This window comes from Wyeomyia smithii, chromosome 3, assembly GCF_029784165.1.
Source record: "Wyeomyia smithii strain HCP4-BCI-WySm-NY-G18 chromosome 3, ASM2978416v1, whole genome shotgun sequence".
Lineage (NCBI taxonomy): Eukaryota > Metazoa > Arthropoda > Insecta > Diptera > Culicidae > Wyeomyia > Wyeomyia smithii.
This window is the reverse complement of record NC_073696.1, coordinates 85,160,374-85,178,644: the sequence shown is the minus strand read 5'-3', so window position 1 is coordinate 85,178,644 and position 18,271 is coordinate 85,160,374. Positions and strand designations below refer to the sequence as shown.

General features: G+C 36.4%; 3 protein-coding genes and 1 long non-coding RNA gene across 7 annotated transcripts; 2 read left to right on the top strand and 2 right to left on the bottom strand.

Annotated features, from left to right (window-relative positions):
* Positions 1-5,058: 5,058 nt before the first annotated feature.
* LOC129730992 (uncharacterized) lies at positions 5,059-5,663 on the bottom strand. The gene is made up of 3 exons (XR_008728946.1): positions 5,488-5,663; positions 5,258-5,386; positions 5,059-5,195 (listed from the first exon to the last, which is right to left on the bottom strand). It is a non-coding gene; the product is annotated as an uncharacterized LOC129730992 (long non-coding RNA).
* Positions 5,664-6,104: 441 nt separating this feature from the next.
* LOC129730991 (6-pyruvoyl tetrahydrobiopterin synthase) lies at positions 6,105-8,362 on the top strand. 2 transcript variants are annotated; one of them, XM_055690677.1, is made up of 5 exons: positions 6,105-6,403; positions 6,462-6,541; positions 6,687-6,832; positions 6,898-7,167; positions 7,228-8,362. In XM_055690677.1, the coding sequence occupies exons 1-4, from the start codon at positions 6,339-6,341 to the stop codon at positions 7,126-7,128; spliced, it is 522 nt and encodes a 173-aa protein (XP_055546652.1). In that variant the 5' UTR covers positions 6,105-6,338; the 3' UTR covers positions 7,129-7,167; positions 7,228-8,362. The 2 variants fall into 2 exon arrangements, with proteins under 2 accessions (XP_055546652.1, XP_055546651.1); XM_055690676.1 differs by having other exon boundaries at positions 6,898-8,362.
* A 381-nt stretch (positions 8,363-8,743) lies between these two features.
* Positions 8,744-11,159, bottom strand: LOC129730990 (alkaline ceramidase). Of its 3 annotated transcripts, none has more exons than XM_055690675.1 (5): positions 11,008-11,159; positions 10,705-10,814; positions 9,853-10,109; positions 9,655-9,792; positions 8,744-9,519 (listed from the first exon to the last, which is right to left on the bottom strand). In XM_055690675.1, exons 2-5 carry the CDS (start codon positions 10,798-10,800, stop codon positions 9,204-9,206), a joined length of 807 nt encoding a protein of 268 aa, XP_055546650.1. In that variant the 5' UTR covers positions 10,801-10,814; positions 11,008-11,159; the 3' UTR covers positions 8,744-9,203. The 3 variants fall into 3 exon arrangements, with proteins under 3 accessions (XP_055546650.1, XP_055546649.1, XP_055546647.1); XM_055690674.1 differs by having other exon boundaries at positions 11,012-11,159; XM_055690672.1 differs by having other exon boundaries at positions 11,026-11,159.
* Positions 11,160-16,020: 4,861 nt separating this feature from the next.
* LOC129730183 (uncharacterized protein C19orf47) lies at positions 16,021-18,076 on the top strand. The gene is made up of 4 exons (XM_055689315.1): positions 16,021-16,235; positions 16,330-16,653; positions 16,715-17,097; positions 17,155-18,076. Exons 1-4 carry the CDS (start codon positions 16,217-16,219, stop codon positions 17,866-17,868), a joined length of 1,440 nt encoding a protein of 479 aa, XP_055545290.1. The 5' UTR covers positions 16,021-16,216; the 3' UTR covers positions 17,869-18,076.
* The last annotated feature ends 195 nt before the right edge of the window (positions 18,077-18,271 follow it).

Genomic DNA, 18,271 nt, shown 5'->3' with positions numbered 1-18,271 from the left:
GCTTACAACTTGAATAAAAGCTCGGAGCAGGAGGAAATTTTTTGTTACTATCAGCGTGTTGATTATTTGCAACCAAAATTGAACTTGTTTTAGTGAAATCGACCACTAATACTAGCGCAGAGAGGAAGGTCTATTCGAAGAAGAATAGAAATATTTTTGCTTTTTTCATCGCACACATTTCGACAATTGCATATGAGAGTTCGCGTTGGTGCGAGCCTGGGAGGGAGGAACGTATACGAAGCTGTGTGAGTGTCAAAATGAACCAGAATGAGCTGTCACTGACTGTCAATTTGAACCGAGATGAAAAAAACGTTGTTTTTGTAAAGATAAAGAGTATTGTTATAACTGAACGGTATCGCGTTGTTTGAAAAAAATATTCATCGCAAACAGTTTTTGTATTCATTGTCGTTTCACAAAATATTTTGGTTTATTTTTACGTCAAGTAATAAAATTCATATACACTTAGATTTTATTGCCGAGAACTCAACAGCTGATAAATTCAGCATAATGTTCTACAAGTTTTCGGCAGAACTTTCAAGTACTTCGGCAAACAAAATGTCAATACATGCTGGTTTACGGTAAATCGATATATTTGCTGAATGTTCGTCGAAATATATTACTGACATTTGTTGAAAACTTCACCGAGCTTGATCAGCTGTTGGGAAGTTTGCCGAGATAAATTAAGTAGTGTGTAGACTTTAAGTAATAATCATGTTAGCGAACTTCGAATCATAAACTTGCGTTTTTTTCTGGATTTAAGGCTTTGGTTACTATTTCGAACACAATTCATCACGGCCGAATGTTAATTCTCGTTTCACAAAATAGTGAGAAGTAGGATCGTAAAATTTTTGAAACTGCATGAAACCCTGAAAAACCTGCCTCACAGGTTACGCTCTCATACACATTTTCAGAAAGTCTGCGCAAATATATATAAATTCAAAACCCTGAAGAAAATTTTATACAACGGCAAATTGAAAAAAACGCAGACTCGAAAAATTGATGTTTTACAGACAAATTTGCACATTCAGTATTTCTGATGGTAAATACAAAAAACTTCGTTTGAGTCATGCATGCGTTACAGCAAGAAGACTGCTACACGCTATCAAAAAACGACGCATGTCTGTATTCTCTGTTTTGAGTGTAGTATTCGTTTCTCCCTCCCAGGTGCGAGCCAACTATATGACATCTCTATCCCTACACGCTCATTCTGGATTACCCAAAACTGAGTCAAAACCTAATCAGTTTCGCTAAAACCGTATGTACTCAAAATTGAGTAGAAGTTGTTTAACTTATTTTTGAGTACCACCGAATGTTATAAAAATTGAGTAAATATTACCCATATTATACCTGATGCGCGATACGTAAAAGTTACTCATTTTCGACTCAAAAATGAGTACTTTAAGCTTCAATGAGGGAATTTCGGAAGAATTATCATTATTGACTATTTTAAAAATTCACTATTTTAAAAATTTTTATTTTATTTCAAGAAATTTACCTTTGTTCGCCGGGACCGTCAATTATTTCAAATTATGAATTGCCTACCGATAACAACTGATTTCAAACATTTCTATTTCCTTCTTTTTTCAGACGGTTTGCTTGGTTTGCTGTTTGCTTTTAATTGCAAAATAAAATAACAAAAACAACACGCAAGCACCAGTTACCCAATTTTGAGTAAATTTGCCGCCATGATCAATTTAATTCATTTTTTGACGTCTTCAAACAACTGAAAAAATGACTAAAATTCAACTCAGCCGCTGAGTAGCCCAGAGTGAGCGTGTAGGGCAGGACGTGACAAGAGAAATCAAAAATCACCCAAAGTTCTGTCAGAGTAGAACCTCTCTCTGGTTGGTCGATTTTATTTAGCGCACTGTTAAATTTTATTATTAGTCGGTATGGTTGGCCGTGCTGCAACCATCGATATGTTTTGTTTACACTGTTTCTGCTTACCAAGTGAATGAACAGCGTTTGGTTCAACAATTTTACGAAACTTTTATAACACTACTGCTTGGGGCAAGGCACTATAGACCTTTTTACGTACGAATGTATTAGTGCACCTAGTTGAGGAAAGTATTTACAAATCGCCTTTTTGTTTGCTATGCTATGTTTTTGGCAGCTGGACAAATATTCAGTTGAATACTTATAAGCTCTAAACTCGTTTCTGAATGAATTTTTAATTCGTGATCATGAATCGGGGGAAGCTACTGAACATTATCGACCAAAAATGGTAAAAAGTGATAAAAAGTCGGAGCAACGAGATGCGATGATTTACAGTTTGGAGGAAACAAAAGCAACTTTACATGAGTTTACACGTTCATTAGTGTGCGTAGGTGAAAAGTCACTTATCTCTATTGATATATTGCGAAATATTCCCAATATGTATTCAATATTACTAAAGGCCCAAATACACACTACATATGATCACAGATAACAGACATCCAAGCTAATTTTGCTTCATGTGTAAAAAGACGCAACGGTTTTTTAGCATGTCGCAATACGCAGTATTCGCGTTGGCGGTGTTGCTGATATTTGTTTGGTTTTTGCATGCGAAAAAGAAGGAAATATTTTTGCTTTTGTCATCACGCACATTTTGACAATTGCATATGAGAGTTCACGTAGGTGCGAACAGCCTTCGAAATCTCTTTCAACGCGAATAACCCGGATGGTGGCGCTAAGAACACTTAATGGTCAATGATACGATAAAATCGATAGTTTTCCAGCTCTTATCGATATTATTGGAATAAGAAGCGTTGCCGTTTTTTAATGTAGAAATTTTGAGCAGCCGTAATTTGTACATAATCGACAATTTTATTCAATCCCAGTTTATATTTGCGACAAATTTGTTTGTTTTAGTGTTAATATGAAAAAAAAACACACAAACCTCACAAAAACAATTTTATATCGTTGCAAAAACAGCGACTCTACTATTTGTGAGAATTTTCATGCGTCTGGCAGCTTTGAATATAATCCAGCGCTGCCATCACTAAAGTGGTTAAAGTCGCAAGTTGCAGAAAGATGTCGTTAGCATTCCAAACGAGTAAGAATTTGAAATCTTACACACGATTTGTGAAGTTTTTTGTTCTAGATTGGATATCTGTTATCTGTGGTATGATGAACAATAACAGATTCGTTTCATGAAAAGCTAGAGGAATCCGGAATAAGTTATAAAGAATAAAACCCCTCGTTATGATAAATGGTAAAGTAAAGTGTGATGTTGCTACCGTCGCTTAACAACCTGCGTGTTCATCAGTGTATGTACTTTTCACTCCCTTTGGTACTGAAGTTAAAATATTGATGCTATGCCGTTCATTCCACGGCGACGGTAGCGACATCACATCTTAGTTTACCTCTCAGCATGACGAGGGGTGTAATTCGGAGAGCATATTTTTGCGCACACAAACTGTTTTACACACTTTTTATCGTTTGCTTGTTAATCTGTTCTCTGTGCTAGCTCTATCCTAATTGCATTGCTGTTGTTGTTTTGTTTTTGCTTTGACCTGTTTTTGTTTTTTTTTTCTTTCTAATTACCAAAGCAAATGACGAATCATATCAGCTCACTCTAGTGTGAACACCCAAAGCGATACCCGATATCATCTGGCGATATCAGGTGATATGCGGCGTAGTCTGAACCATGATGTATAGATACATGGTGTAACGGTATGGCACAGTCAGCCATGTTTAAAAATCAGTTGACATGGCATCGATTTGTTTATTAATAACAATAAAATTTTCAACTGTTGTGAATGGAACAGAAAATTTTATTTAAAACGCGAATTTGTCGAGATTTGGAATTTGACTAGGCCATTCAAACTTTGTTATTATAGTTTTTTAATGTATTTCGTATTTAAGACAATCGGTGAAATATAATTCGCGAGAGGTGGAAACTGGAAAAATCTCTGCAATGATCCATATGTGGAGGAAAATTAGTTAGGAAGTGAATCAGTAGGAAGAGGATATGGATATGCAAATAGTCACTAGTGGTTTAATTCAAAAATTTATCGACATGGAAATTAGGAACCTGTAACGAGAAACACCCATGTCGTGTTCACTTTTGAATTTTTCTATCCATCCCGTGAAATAAAACTGAATGCTGATTAATAAATTTCTTCTTTAAACTGACCAATATATTTTATTTGTTATATAATAATAGTTGAGAAACCAAAATCGAATTCACTTTCTAAAAAATCTTTACTCTTTATTTACATCTAACTGATTAGATCTATACAAAGAATTCTATCCGTTCACAGTCCATTCGCATTCTTAATGTTTACTAGCACGACCTGATTTCTTCAGATTTCTGTTAAAAATTGAGTGGGTTCCTGCTGACCGAAATCGAATTGGACTACTGCTGCTTGCACTGTAACGTCTTGTCCACATACTGGCCATTAGTACTTAAAAGTTGCTGTGAGCAGAAACCTGGATGTGCTTGTGCTGTGTGAGCTGGGTGTTGTGATGGCAAGGATCGTATATACTATCTGAAAAAAATATAGATGGTTTTCCTATTGAAAGTTACTTTTCCGCAATAAAAAATAACTTTATTATGGTGAATAGCTTGAAACATACTTACGTTTTACTTTCTCGAACTCAAAAAAATGGAAACAGCACTTCCCGCATAAACAAATACCATACACTAATTGTTTCCCGTATAGTATCTTAACCATTTATAAAACAGTCACATAACCATTTACATACCATATCAGCTTCAGTTTTGACCATCTAGTTCATAGTAAACTGAGAAATAACCATTTGGTGAACTAGGCGTTAGGTATGGTTACCATTCAAAAACAGCGATTTTCCCGAACATATTTTTTTCGATATTATACACGATATGGTAAACTAATAATCCAAAATTTTGTACTCAAACTATTCTTCAAATAGTATAAATATGTTATTTTGCAGTAGTTTACAGTTGTTCAGGTATCATTTCATGAATGGTATATTTATATGATTTATATTCTGATAATCGTTCGTGGAATAGTCGTGATATTGTTTTGAATATAAAGATTGTTAGTGGCGATTTCTTTATTTTTTGCAAAATCATGTTTTTGTTTTTCAGCTGCAGATATCATCACTTGCCAGCCATCTTGCACTTTTCTTTTTGTGACTGGTCATATTTGTATTCTTCCAGGCTGCGAGGGGCGCTGTTTTGCATTTGTCGTCGTGCAATGTGGACTTCAACATCGTTCTGCTCGGAGATACTGGATAGAAAAAAGGATTGTATAAATACTAAAGCCGAAAGATTTGTGACCAATTTGATTACCTTTCATTATAGTTTGACAAACACCTGCGACTACAGCGTTTACTGGAAGATATCTCTTCGTTTTTCGATGGAACTTCAACCGTTGAAGGTGTGGTGGACAAACAGTGCTGACTATCCTATTTGGGGATACTGAATGTAAATAGTTTAAATCATTCAGTTTAGTACAGTAATAACTGATGAAAGACATTATCACGAACAGTTACCATACTTCATTAAGTTAAAATCCTTACCGCTTCAGCAATGGTTTTTGATTATGCGGGTTATTGTAGCAAACATTAGTATTTTATCGACTTAAAGCGAAAACGAAAACGAATAGACTGATGTTATTTGAAAATTTGCAAGCTGTCACTTAGCGACCTTTCGTCTCCATCCCTCCAGCGCAAAAATGCTACCTCACCGCGCTTCTACATTTTGATCAAACCGTTACACCATGTTCCACTCATCATGGTCTGAACAAGGAATTACGAATCCGTGATTTTTTAACCTCCCCCAAAGTATCCACACTTTTATAAATAATTGGCAGCACTGCTTATCACCGACCCGCCAGCAAGGAAACCAGATGTGCAGATTTGTCTGTGAAACGCAGATTTTTAGAGTCCGTGTGCAGATTTTTATTATTTTGCAGATATTTGCAGATTATTCATAGTTCCTGCAGATTTTCGTCAGAGTCTCCTTATATTTGCGCAGATTTTCTCAAAATGTGTGCAGATTTTGTCAGACTTTTGCCTGCGCGAGCGAAATTTTTTCGAATTACGGATAGATTATTTTCAGATTTCAAGCAGATTTTTCCGGTTTTTCGAGCAGTTGCAGACATTTTTCAAAAACATCTGGCATCTCTGCCCGCCAGTTTTCTCACAAGAATCGAATCGACTGAATCGGTCAACAGGTTTTGTTTGTGTTTGTTACTCTTTCAAGCGTTTCAGAGCATCTGTTGCGTTAAGTATATTTTATTTAAACGTTATCAAAAAACACGAAGTTTAATTGCATTACTTAACCGATAACAAGTTGGATATAACCGGAGCAGACGATAATACGCAGTAAACAATTTCAAACCTTTCAGACTAGTATACTTACTATTGAAATGAGTCTTCCATTGATTTCGCTTACAAGAAAGGAATGCTTTAGTGCGTGCCATCGTTTACACAGGTAAGTAACAAGAAGCTAGTTTGTTCGTACGTGTTTTTATCATATTTGCTCTTCACAGTCCGTTTCTTAATGAAGAACTGAACAAACAGGTCTACGGCAAATGCAACAATCCAAATGGACACGGTCACAATTATACGGGTATTTATCAAATAAATATATCACAAACTGCTTAAAAATAAGGTGCCGGTGTAGGCCTCTGATGTTGGCAAAATTCAGATGATTGTTTTGCTTTAAATCTTACAGAAACTTAACGAACTTTTAGTAATAAGCTTTTTTGTTGCAGTGGAAGTCACTGTACGAGGGCCAGTTGAGCCGAAAACTGGCATGGTTATGAACATCACTGACTTGAAACAGTACATGGACCAAACCATCATGAAGAAACTCGATCATTTGAATTTGGACAAAGACGTTCCATACTTTAAAAATTTGGTAAGATGATTGAGATTGTTTTGTCCGTTTTTCACAAATACATGCATGTACAAACTTTTTTACAGCCCAGCACCACCGAAAATGTAGCGGTTTTTATCTGGGACAGCTTGCGATTAGTGATGCCGAAACCGGAACTGTTATACGAAGTAAAAATTTATGAAACGGATAAGAATTCGGTTGTCTACAGAGGACAGAAATGTGACGGTAGAAATCACTATCATCATCACCAGAACGGTCTGAACACCACTAGCGAAAATGTTTGTTCCTCCAATATGTCATCAGATTCCGACAGTTGAGTTGCGTATACTGCCCGTAACCGCAAGTCAGTCCCATCTGTAATTTTGTCAATTTTGAGTTAGCCTCGTATTTTGGCCTAGCTTTGAGTATATTTTCAGATGCACCGATAAAAAATAGTGGTTTGTTCAACAAAAGTGGAAATCAATATCAAGTCGAATTGTCACATTAGGCAAAGTAACCGCAAGTCAGTCCCAGAAGAAAAATAACCGAAAGTCAGTCACGAATTACAAAAAAAGAACATGCATAATACAACAGTAAAATGAATGGGGAGTAAAAAAGAGTTCGATACGACCGTTTACCGTTTAAATAAGTTATCTAGTAATAATTATCAATTATTGGGATTATTTTTTAGTTTGAATTGGTGATGAATTTATGTGGAGCAATTTTCTGCTAATACGAATTCAAGTCAACTTTTTTTCTTGGTTCGCTTCTTCGTGGATCTATCCGCAAAATCTTGAGTATCGAAAAAACTTCCATCAGAATCCAGGCAATCGTTCCAAGAAATCTCCAAAGGTGATGCTCGAACCTCAAATGGATTTGGATCATCTTGACATTCGTTGTCGGATGAACCAACTGCAGTCCCGGCTTCTGTTTCTTTATCCGAGTCCTCACCGGATAAGCTTTCATCGGCTCCGAACATCTTGAGATTTTCCAACGTCGACATTTCTTAAAAGGTTCTCATGGACATGCACTTCCTAACAGCGAAGGATTGACAGTTTTCCACGGCAACGAATAACAACACGTCAACACGCATTATGGTTTCAACATGGCAATGTGACTGACTTGCGGATACATTTCTCTTCGGTGTAGAATGTAACGGCAAGTCAGTCACACTCAAAGTTTTTATCATAAAATGGTTTTTACAACGTAATTAGTGCAGGCTAGTATGCAAATTATATTTTAGCATGAATATTGTCAAAATAATTCATCTTAAATAAGTGATAACTGAGCGTGAATGGAATATCTTTCGAAGCTGTTTTCTCGTTTTAACATTTTTACAGATGGGACTGACTTGCGGTTACCGGCAGTATATCACTTATTAATAATAGTATTATAAATATAATACTTAATGTCGTGTTAACTTCCTTTCAATTTATTTTCGAACAGTCGGTTATAAAAAGGCTCGCTAATATTCACCTGCTCCGTAAAACATTAATTTGTATTGTGCCGTGTCAAATAAATGTGTGAACAAAAAAAATATTCACCTGTATTCTATATTGCAATCAGGAACAATTTGGTAGATTCAATTCAATTAATCATCGTATGTTCTAACATGCAGTACAAGCATAATAGTAATGATGCATATGCAAAAAAACGGAATGTAGAATGAATGTGATGATTGTCACTATTGTAACAAACAAAAAATAGCCCGTTAAACATGTCCTCTCCAAAAAAAGTACTACAAATTGACTGTCTTTTTACCTGAGTATCGTGTAACTTGGGAAATGTAAATACCAGGGTTGTGATTATAGGCTCAAATATCTAATTTTATATGTCGTGACTATCTCATGACATCACACTAACTTAGCCGCCCAGCTGCAGCAGTTGAAAGCTTCCTTAAATTCTCAAGTCGATTATTAAGGGCATTCGGATAAAAAAAAATCACTGATCATCTTCAACAATCACTAGAATCTTTCATAGCACTAAAGTAACTCACAATGTAATATAAATATTTTAAAGGACTTTCCTTGAAGTCAACTGTACTGGCTCTTAATAACAAAACTTACCATGGATTTACCAATTTAAAGCACCTACCCTGCTACTATGCTGCTAGGGATTGCTCAGAGCATGTAAGTTAAAGATCGATACCCAAAAACTTAGCTAAGCTAAATGGTACATTAATATCTTTGATAATCACTGTTTTAATCACATCGCAAACAAACGTACAATTATCTTAACGTTTGTGCTTGCTTTCTTCTGAACCAACATTAAAAATGACTCACAGAACGTTCCACATTTGGACACTTCTATTTGGCATTATGACACAGATACCTTCGTTCAGACACTGCTTTTGTACTCATAATTTATACTCTAATTTTCAAACTATTCCGTCACGTCGATTCTACTTGAGCGTTTATATATTATCATTCATCTTCCTATAACAATTAACTGAAACATACGGCACACCTAGCTCAAAATTGTTGCGCGGCCAATATTTTAACTGCGGTTTACTCTCTGGTCTTTCGTCACTGACGAAAAAGTAGGCAAACAAAACACATGCCGTATACGCGGAAATAAAGATAAGAATATGCCAGAAACCGTGCAGATATGGGAAATTCAGCCGATTCCACGCATCACAAAACATTCGGTCGTTTATCCAACAGATTATCGCAATCATTAGGATGGTAGTATTGCGTACACCCAATCGATATACACGCTTGTCCTGGACGCTAAAAGAGATTACAGATTAAAAATGGTAAACTAGTACGGTCCATGCGATGATAACATGTTTGTATCAAGATGTAACATAACTTATTCTAAAATGGAGCAAACACTATTCCACCCATTTGGGAAAATGCACTTACATTTGGAGCTCTTTATAAAGCAAATACGTCGCAGGTATAGCCAACAGCATTAGGGCAAAAGCATTTATTGCGGGATAACACACGGAAAGCGCAGTGGCAGTAAGAGAGAAAACACTCATCGAGATGCAAAACCGTTTCCTGCAAACAAAATACTCATTTTGAAAGACTATTCAGTTTTTCATGGTAAATCAGTAATACCTGGAATATTTAAAAATACGTGGAAAATGTCGACGAGGACAAAAAAGACTCAATGTTGCCATAAATACCCACAGAATAGTCAGTTCATCCAACAGCTGACCTAGCAAACTCAGGGTGGCGTGAAAGTAGGCGGAACTTAAACCAACCACTATTAGTAGAATCCAAATCATATGGATTGCTGGCTGTATCAATTTCCCATAGTCTTTGAACAAGTAGATCAGAAAGGGTGGCCCCACAAGAAAAAGAATGTTGCTGACCTGGAATTGTTGTTGGTCATTGCCATTTTATGCTTCACTTTGTGTACGGCCTTAATCTATGATGTTCCTTTAAAGCTAGTAACAAAAACGATCAACGATTCTGTGTATGTGCTAGAGTATACATTTTAACATACGATACAAGCTAATCTGTGCAACGTGATAATGAGCGTGGAAACATTTACCTTCCTTACTTGCATCTGTGCAAGCTGCACTCAATTATATCGGGTTGTCTAAACATTGTGTAAGTTAACGAACGTCCGAGAATGGTAAATGCCACGCTGTGCTAATACGCTTCATTCATATAGTTTATTGTGTACATAAGCCAATTGACAAGTATATGAAAATCATAGCCCCCATCAGCTGTTCGACTCGTTTTCTAATTACAGCAAGTATCATAGTAGTGTGGAGGACTTGATTATATGTTTCAAGCACTGTGAAATCTAACGAGAGAAAAGCTTGTTACGTAATGGTGCATGCAGTATTTCACTCTCATGCGGGTCGCCTAATTACATTCAAAAGGCCATATTCAACTTTGAGACAAAAATTAGGAAATGTAGAATTTCAATAATTCTAGTCGCAATATTGATCAACTCACTGTATTGACAAACTCAGCAATATCCGCAGAAATTAAGTAGTTTCCTTCACACCAGTCCACTGGTGAACTTCCACGCTCCAGATGTTCCCAAGTCATACTAACTGTATATTCTACAACATGAAAAAAAAACAGTTTTAATCAGTAGTTTCACGCTACAGAATTGTATCAAAGATTATGAAATATCTGATTCACTAAAGGTCATTCATTTTTATGTCGACCGAACAACTGTTTTGCGTGTTGATGCGCGTCAACCGATATTGATCAAACATCCCATCCAGTATACGGGTATGGTAATTATCGTACCTACATGTTTTACCTTACCTCCCTTTTGTTCTTAAGATTTGGAAGAGTTTTGATTTTCTACCAAGAAACAAAATATGAATCGAAGTGTTTGCAGTTTACATTTTGATTATAAAATATACACAATCAATCGCGTTCTGAATATGACGTTCTAGGGTTGTTGATGCATTATCGACATTCGATACAAGGGACTGTCAGAGCGCCAAGTATAGATAACAGTTCTAAAAGGTATGCTATTCACGTCGATGCATTAGTATTAGTGATCGTTATGAACTTTTTCCTATTTTGTATGAAATTTGAAATGATTTTGCATTTTAAACTAAACTTATAAAACATACTTTCCTGAAAAGTTATGGAAATGATGTTGGAACATGTTTTATTTGTGGGGAATACATAAACATGCTGCGGTTCAGGTAAAATATGCTGTTTTTCATCAATTTGCCGGTAACCTTTTTGCACTTTTCGTTTTTTTCTTGTACTCTAATAGCGCTTCTAAATAGAGTCGCTTATGTTTCATACAGTGACAAAAGTCATGAGCTATGACAATGACTAAAATTATGCTCCATTTATTAGAAATATAGCATTTTTATATATTTTATTTCGACATATTGTCGCAATTTTTCACACTAAATCTAAATTAATATCAATTTCTAGTGTGTTTCAACTGGAGATTCACTCTCCAACCAAAAAAATTAGATATAAAACAACATAAAACGAGACATTTCCAAAAATGTTCTGAATTCCATACAAAACGCGAAATTTTTCATAACGAGATTTGTTTGTGTGCGTGGATAGACAAAAATGTAGCATACCTTGTAGAACTGTCATCATACTTGGGTCAGAGCGACTGTTTCTCAAGAGGCTTTTGTGGCTGTCAAACTCCATACATTTCTCATCTACCAATCATTGATTCTGGTACCCATTTTTTGGTAAAGGCCTAGAGTTAAAGTTTGGCCGACTGTGACTGAAAGCTCCAATCGACCTGTCAAAACTCGTTCCAATCGAACACCAGCAATGTTAAAACTATGATGAAAAAACTGTTGATTGTTCGACTGAAACTTTTCAGTTGTCGTTGGCCAAATTTTAACTCTGGGGTTTTACTTCTTGGTTGGTTTGCCCTAAAACAACTGAAATAGAGTAAATGCCCCATAATTGTCAGTAGACTTATCCTCGAATAAATATCCTTATAGATGAAAAAACAAGAACACGTCGTTTGTTTTCGGTACAATGTGCGCTTTCAATAAATAAGATGGTTTTCGTAAGCTTTTGAAATGAAATATTGACACCGTGATGAATTGATGATTGGTAGGCGAAAAAAACGTTGAGTTCTTGTTTTTCATCTATAAGGATATTCATTCAAGAATAATACCCCGAACACACTACACCGCATATCACCTGATATCAGACGATTCGTGATATCGAGGCCATATCACCATCCATATTAGCTGATATCCCATACAATCGAACTGTCAAAGGATATCACCTCGGCTACATGCTATCGCGGATATCATGTTCGAAAACCAATAATAACCACAATTCAAGCAGTTGGCAACACGGCCAAAAGACTTTTGACGCAACCCTACAAATTTCGAACTTCGCGTTGTATGCGAGAAAAAAGGAAGGAAATATTTTTGCTATTTTCAACCCGCACATGTTGACAATTGCATATGAGAGTTCGCGTTGGTGCGAGCCAACTCGCTGACTTCTCTATCCTAATCCCATTGCTCTTGTTGTCTTGTTTTAGCTTTGACCTGTTTTTGTTTTCTTCTCTCTTCAATTACCAAAGCAAATGTCAAATCATATCAGCGATATCAGGTGATATCCGGCGTAGTCTGAACAAGGCATAAGTTACTGACAACTGGGTTTTTTTAGCTACTCACGGATTTCTGGTTTTTATATATCAGAAAATGGTGGTTGAAAAACGTGCTTTACAATAAGTATTTAGTCGTTTTTATTTCACTTTTTGTACGTTACGACCTTCAAAAAAGCATTACTCAAAAATGTACCGTACGATGATTTTGAAATTTTGACGAGAGATTCTGGACGTCATAACGAACCGAATGGTGTACTCAAATTCTTTGATGCTTTTTTTTATAAAAACGGTCTGTGGAAGCACAGTGCATTTTTTTTTGACCATACAAAAGGGTTTGTGCAATGTTGACTAACTTTTTTATTCGGCTCGTATAACTAATGGTGACGGTGGAAGTCCTGGGGAATAATAAAGTCAATCACAAAAACCGTGAAGGTGTTAAATTTTATGTTTATGTTCAATTTTATATACTTTCATCATTATTCTGTAGACCATACAAAGGGTTTGTGAACCACCAGTTAAAAATCACTGTGATAAAGCAATTTTGGAACATTCTCAATTTATTGTTTAGCAATAAAACATAAAAACGTGTGAAAATGAATACATCCTTTATTGTACCTGATTTGAACACCTTTCAATTTGTTACCTTTCTTGTTCGTTCGGCTCGGATTTTGACATGTTCGTTTGGCTCTCAACATTCTCTTCGCTTCGCATATCTCTCCCTCTGAATATAGACAGCTGGCATCCCGCCATTAGCAATACTCAGAGGGAGAGATATGCGAAGAGAGTGTTGTGAGGCAAACGAACATGTCAAAATTCGAGCCAAACGAACAAGAAAGGTAACACATTGAAAGGTATTGCAATAAGGTTCATTAAAGGAATATATTCATTTTACACGTTTTTCATGTTCTATTGCTAAAACATGAATTGAGAATGCTCGAAAGTTGCTTCATCACAGTGATTTTTAACTGGTGGTTCACAAACCCTTTGTATGGTCTACAGAATAATGATGAAAGTATATAAAATTGAACATAAACATAAAATTTAACACCTTCACGGTTTTTGTGATTGACTTTATTACTCCCCAGGACTTCCACCGTCACCATCAGTTATACGAGCCGAATAAAAAAGTTAGTCAACATTGCGCTCTGTGAAGAGATCTGGCACCTCTGATATGTGAAACCTAGTTGTCGAATCAGCGGTTTTTTTCATCGCTTATCTCTCCCTCTGAGGATCTCTACCCGCCATGTTTCGAGAACTGACATCTCAATGTGTGTGTAAACGAGATAGCATATCACCGCCACTTTTCAACATAGCATCTGTCAATGGGACTCTCGGACAGTTGTCACGGGTTTGTTTACATAGTAAGATTTTCGGCTCGAATTCGGCTCAGAACTGTCTTGTTAAAAATTGCGTTTCCAAAATAAACCAAAAGATCACAGTAACGAATTCGCATAGACGGAGAGTTTTCCCATCTTTTTCGTACTCGTATCATTCATTTTCACTCCTATCGCATAAAAAGTGAATGGAACGCATTGTAAACAAGCCCGTGGGAAGTGTCAGAAAAGTGAGGTTATTTTTCGTGTGCAATGATCTATAGACCATTTTACGAACTGACAGGTGTCACGGATCCTGCTGATATTGATGCTGCTTTTACGTGCGTTATGTCAGCGGTTCCGAGCTTTCTGTCAAAATTCCATTCATGAATTGAGTTCAGAAACGTCTCGTAAAATGGTCTTTTGCTAGTTATTACACTGAAAATAAATCGCACGCTAATCCCTAATGCTCTTTACATATGAATGCCAATAAACGAACCTAATCATTCTATTATGTCGACCCATATCGATTTTTAATGGAATCCACGGTATTTCACGTGTTTTTGCATTTGACGAGTGTAAGCACTGAAATCTGAGTGTACACACTCAATCAGATAATAAATGTTCGGTAATTATTATTACAATTTTGATCGGTGAGTTTGAGAAAATACAGAGTAGTATGTAAAATTGATATAACTCTACATATTTTCTGTATTCAGCGAATGATTTTACTGAATACTGCTATATTTTCTACTTAACTGTTCGGCAAATTAGATTTTTACCGAATACTGGTAAAAAACTACTGGACCAACTATAGAGCTGTCATTTTTTTTTCGATTCGTTGTTCTCGTTCTGATTGTCAAGTCACATTTTCGGTTCCGTTTGAACATCGAAGTTCCTACGAAAAAATGGAGAACTTTCTCCAACAATTTCAGCTGAAAAATGATCGCAGAGTACAAATTTTTCGTAAGTATATAATAACAAAATTTGTAAATTTTTTAGGCATCAAACCATCACATAATTTGCCTCTTCTTCCGAGCATCTGTTGCATGTTACGTAAATAGTTTACACCGCCTTGGTTATGGACACATCCGGAAGATCTTCGGCTTTGAAACTATGAGCACAACTGACATGAAGGTTAATCGATTTTAACCCTGACAAATTCGATTTTTTTTTTTTATTTTAATAGGTAAAATTTTTAATAATATTTGAATAAAAATATTATTTTTTTTATCAAAACAATGTAACATCATATTTCTGGTTTACTCAAATAATTAAAAGTGAACAAATAACAAATATCACAGATCTTGTCGGTATTGTCTTACACAACTTAAGCGGGTATTACACGAAGCGAACATTTGCTATTTTTGGTACGGATTTTATTTTGCGTAAATAAAATTCGTACCAAAAATAGCAAATGTTTGCTTCGTCTAGTACCTGCTTTACAGATTTGATCGGTGGTTTTGGCAACTAATTGCATTTGCCACTTTCGCAAATTAGGTCGGTAATAATGACAGAAAGCAATAAAAATTTGGTTACTGATCGATCGGTAGTGGTTTATATTACCAAACGTTCTACCGAGCGCTCAGCTGTTGAAAAGTCGGTGAAAAAAAGACGAATTCGGTGATTTAATATAAGTGTGTAGAATGATTGATTCTGGTATGCATGACATGGCAAACCGAAGTGTAAGACACTTGACTTTATGCGGTGAACTGAAACGCAAGTTTCGTCCACGTAGATATGAAATGTTTCTTCTATTAGCACAGAAGTATGTAAGTGGAATGCACTTGGCTGTAACATGTCGATTTTTTAATATGATTCCGTCAGAACGTACTTTGTAACTTACACCTAAAGAAAATGTCGATACGGTCGATACCCTCAACCCTGGCAGCACACTATTTGACGGTGCTGGTTAGTACCGATGTATGCTCATTTTATACTTCGGTGAGACATTATTTTCAAACTCCATTAAGTTCCAAGTTTTTAAAAACATTATTGAGTGTATTCACATTTTCCACTTTACCGTCGTCAATATTCCAAGCATAGTTATAAATTACGTGTTTCGAAATAGGCGTTTGAGAACAAAATGCCAACCGCTAGTGCCGGTAAATACACCGTTTTAAAGTTTAGCAAATCGTATGTAAATAGTGTAGCAATAGATTGATGCGCTTTACTTCCTTTTTGGGTCATTTTTAACAGCAACATGGGTCAAATTTTTCACCAATGCCGGAATCCCGTCCCAAGCGGCAGCAGGATATGCACACATCTTTGTGGAAAACCGCATCCAGATGGATATGCTGACGGATTTAAATAAAGAATATTTACGCGAGATGGGAATCACGACAATGGGTGACATCATTGCAATTCTTCGTCACTCAAAAGTTGTTAACGAGCAAAGTGCCCGCGAACGTGTACTGGCATCGCCAGGAGAATTCGATCATGATGGCAAAAACGGAAACACTTCTGTGCCGGTTGCTGCAATTTCGGCTACACAGAATTCTGCACCGAAATCCGTTATTTCCCGTTAGTATAGACAATAAAGAATTAGACGCAATGTGTAGAGGCAACTAATATTTTATTCTAGGACCGAGCTCTGCAGTATCGCTTCCCAGTAAACCAAGGAAGATATTTTCTGAGCACAAGATTACGCTGCCAGAGGCAGGATCTAGCTCCGGATACAACCGATCTGCCAATGAAGTTTTGGAGAAGAGAACCGGATTAGTATCAACGATTATCGATACAGGCAGCAGATCGAAAGTTTTCAAACGTCTCTCACACAACTCTGATGGTGAGGACGATAACAAAGATAACGATGATCAACAGCCACCTGCAAAAATTTCTTCTAAAGTAACAACAAGAAGAGCGGAAAGTCCTTCTTCGTCCGTATTTTCCCGTCTTGGAATGAAAAATAAACGAAGCATCCTTGATGGACCCACTGGAATCCTAAAAAAATCACCGATTAAACCGGTAAAGTCGTGTCTGTTAAATTTTTCGTTAGGTTACTAAAATTTTTTCTTATTTTAGATGTTTTCGGAAAGAACTATCACATCTAGCACGCAAAAAATTATGTTGGTCAAGAAAATTCCAGCTAAAGCTATGGCGGTTTCAGATGAGGAGGATACACGTAAGTCTTACCGTAACTACCAGTATTCTCATATGGACCAGATGGAAACAAACGAGCCGCAAAAGTCGGTTTCGTTCTCAGAGGAAGATGAAATTCTGGAAATTGCGCCTCGGCCACCGATTCGACCTTTTGTTAAGACCGGACCACGATTACGTTTTAATGAGCGAGAGGTATCGGTTAGAGCCCGTCTTGGCAATTCGCCAAATCGTAAACAACAAATAACTGTGCTGCGAGGACCTAAGAAAACGGTTGCAATGAAACCGTTTCGATCTCCAGCAGGGAACATAACAAGCTTGTCTCCCTCATCACTAGTTCGATCTAAGATGAAGTCCGATGCAATGTTGCTTCGGAAAGAAACCCCTATTCGAAGTCGACTAACGTTAGTAGGTGCGCATGAAAAATATACACCAATACGGAGTAATCAATCAAATCGTAACGAATCGAATGACACGCAACGATCCACTAGGACATTTGATCTTGATTCGAAAATGGCAAATTTATATGTGAAACGACCTCGTCCGGGGTACCCTTCGAGCAGGACTTCAAATCACAATAATAAAAACTTCCAATCCGGAAGCAGTGTGTTTGACCGGCTTGGCTACAACAGGAAGTAATCTAAAAATTTTCATTTATAAGGTAGATCAAGTTGCGAATTGGGCAAAAATATAATGCATTCATATTATAGGAACTGCTATATAAATTAAGTGTTTGTCACAGCGGATTCGAATGGTATATTTAAGAAAAAAGGCTTGTCCAATAGAAAGGTATTATACCATTTATCATTTGCCGATTATACAAAATAAATTGAGTTTCATGACAAAACTGTACAGTAAAAATGCCTTATGAACCATACACCAAGATAATCTCGCTTATGTTCTAAAATGTGAGCTCAAAAGTATTTACTACAATTCGGTAGTTTGCGTAATTTGACAACAGTTTGTTGAAAAAGCACTGTTCTCAAAGCCAATCTTCAGTCAAAACCAAAACTTTCCACGAAACCATGTAAAGTGAGCAGAT

Bases quoted from the DNA above. Each gene is read 5' to 3' on its own strand.
- LOC129730991 (XM_055690677.1), top strand. From the start codon at position 6,339: ATGAGTCTTCCATTGATTTCGCTTACAAGAAAGGAATGCTTTAGTGCG. The intron at 6,542-6,686 runs GTATTTATCAAA...TTTTTGTTGCAG, and splicing joins ACACGGTCACAATTATACGG to TGGAAGTCACTGTACGAGGG. The intron at 6,833-6,897 runs GTAAGATGATTG...ACTTTTTTACAG, and splicing joins TTCCATACTTTAAAAATTTG to CCCAGCACCACCGAAAATGT.
- LOC129730990 (XM_055690675.1), bottom strand. From the start codon at position 10,800: ATGACTTGGGAACATCTGGAGCGTGGAAGTTCACCAGTGGACTGGTGT. The intron at 10,110-10,704 runs GTGAGTTGATCA...CAACAATTCCAG, and splicing joins TTGCTGAGTTTGTCAATACA to GTCAGCAACATTCTTTTTCT. The intron at 9,793-9,852 runs GTATTACTGATT...TTTTGTTTGCAG, and splicing joins CGTATTTTTAAATATTCCAG to GAAACGGTTTTGCATCTCGA.
- LOC129730183 (XM_055689315.1), top strand. The intron at 16,654-16,714 runs GTTAGTATAGAC...ATTTTATTCTAG, and splicing joins ACCGAAATCCGTTATTTCCC to GACCGAGCTCTGCAGTATCG. The intron at 17,098-17,154 runs GTAAAGTCGTGT...TTCTTATTTTAG, and splicing joins AAAAATCACCGATTAAACCG to ATGTTTTCGGAAAGAACTAT.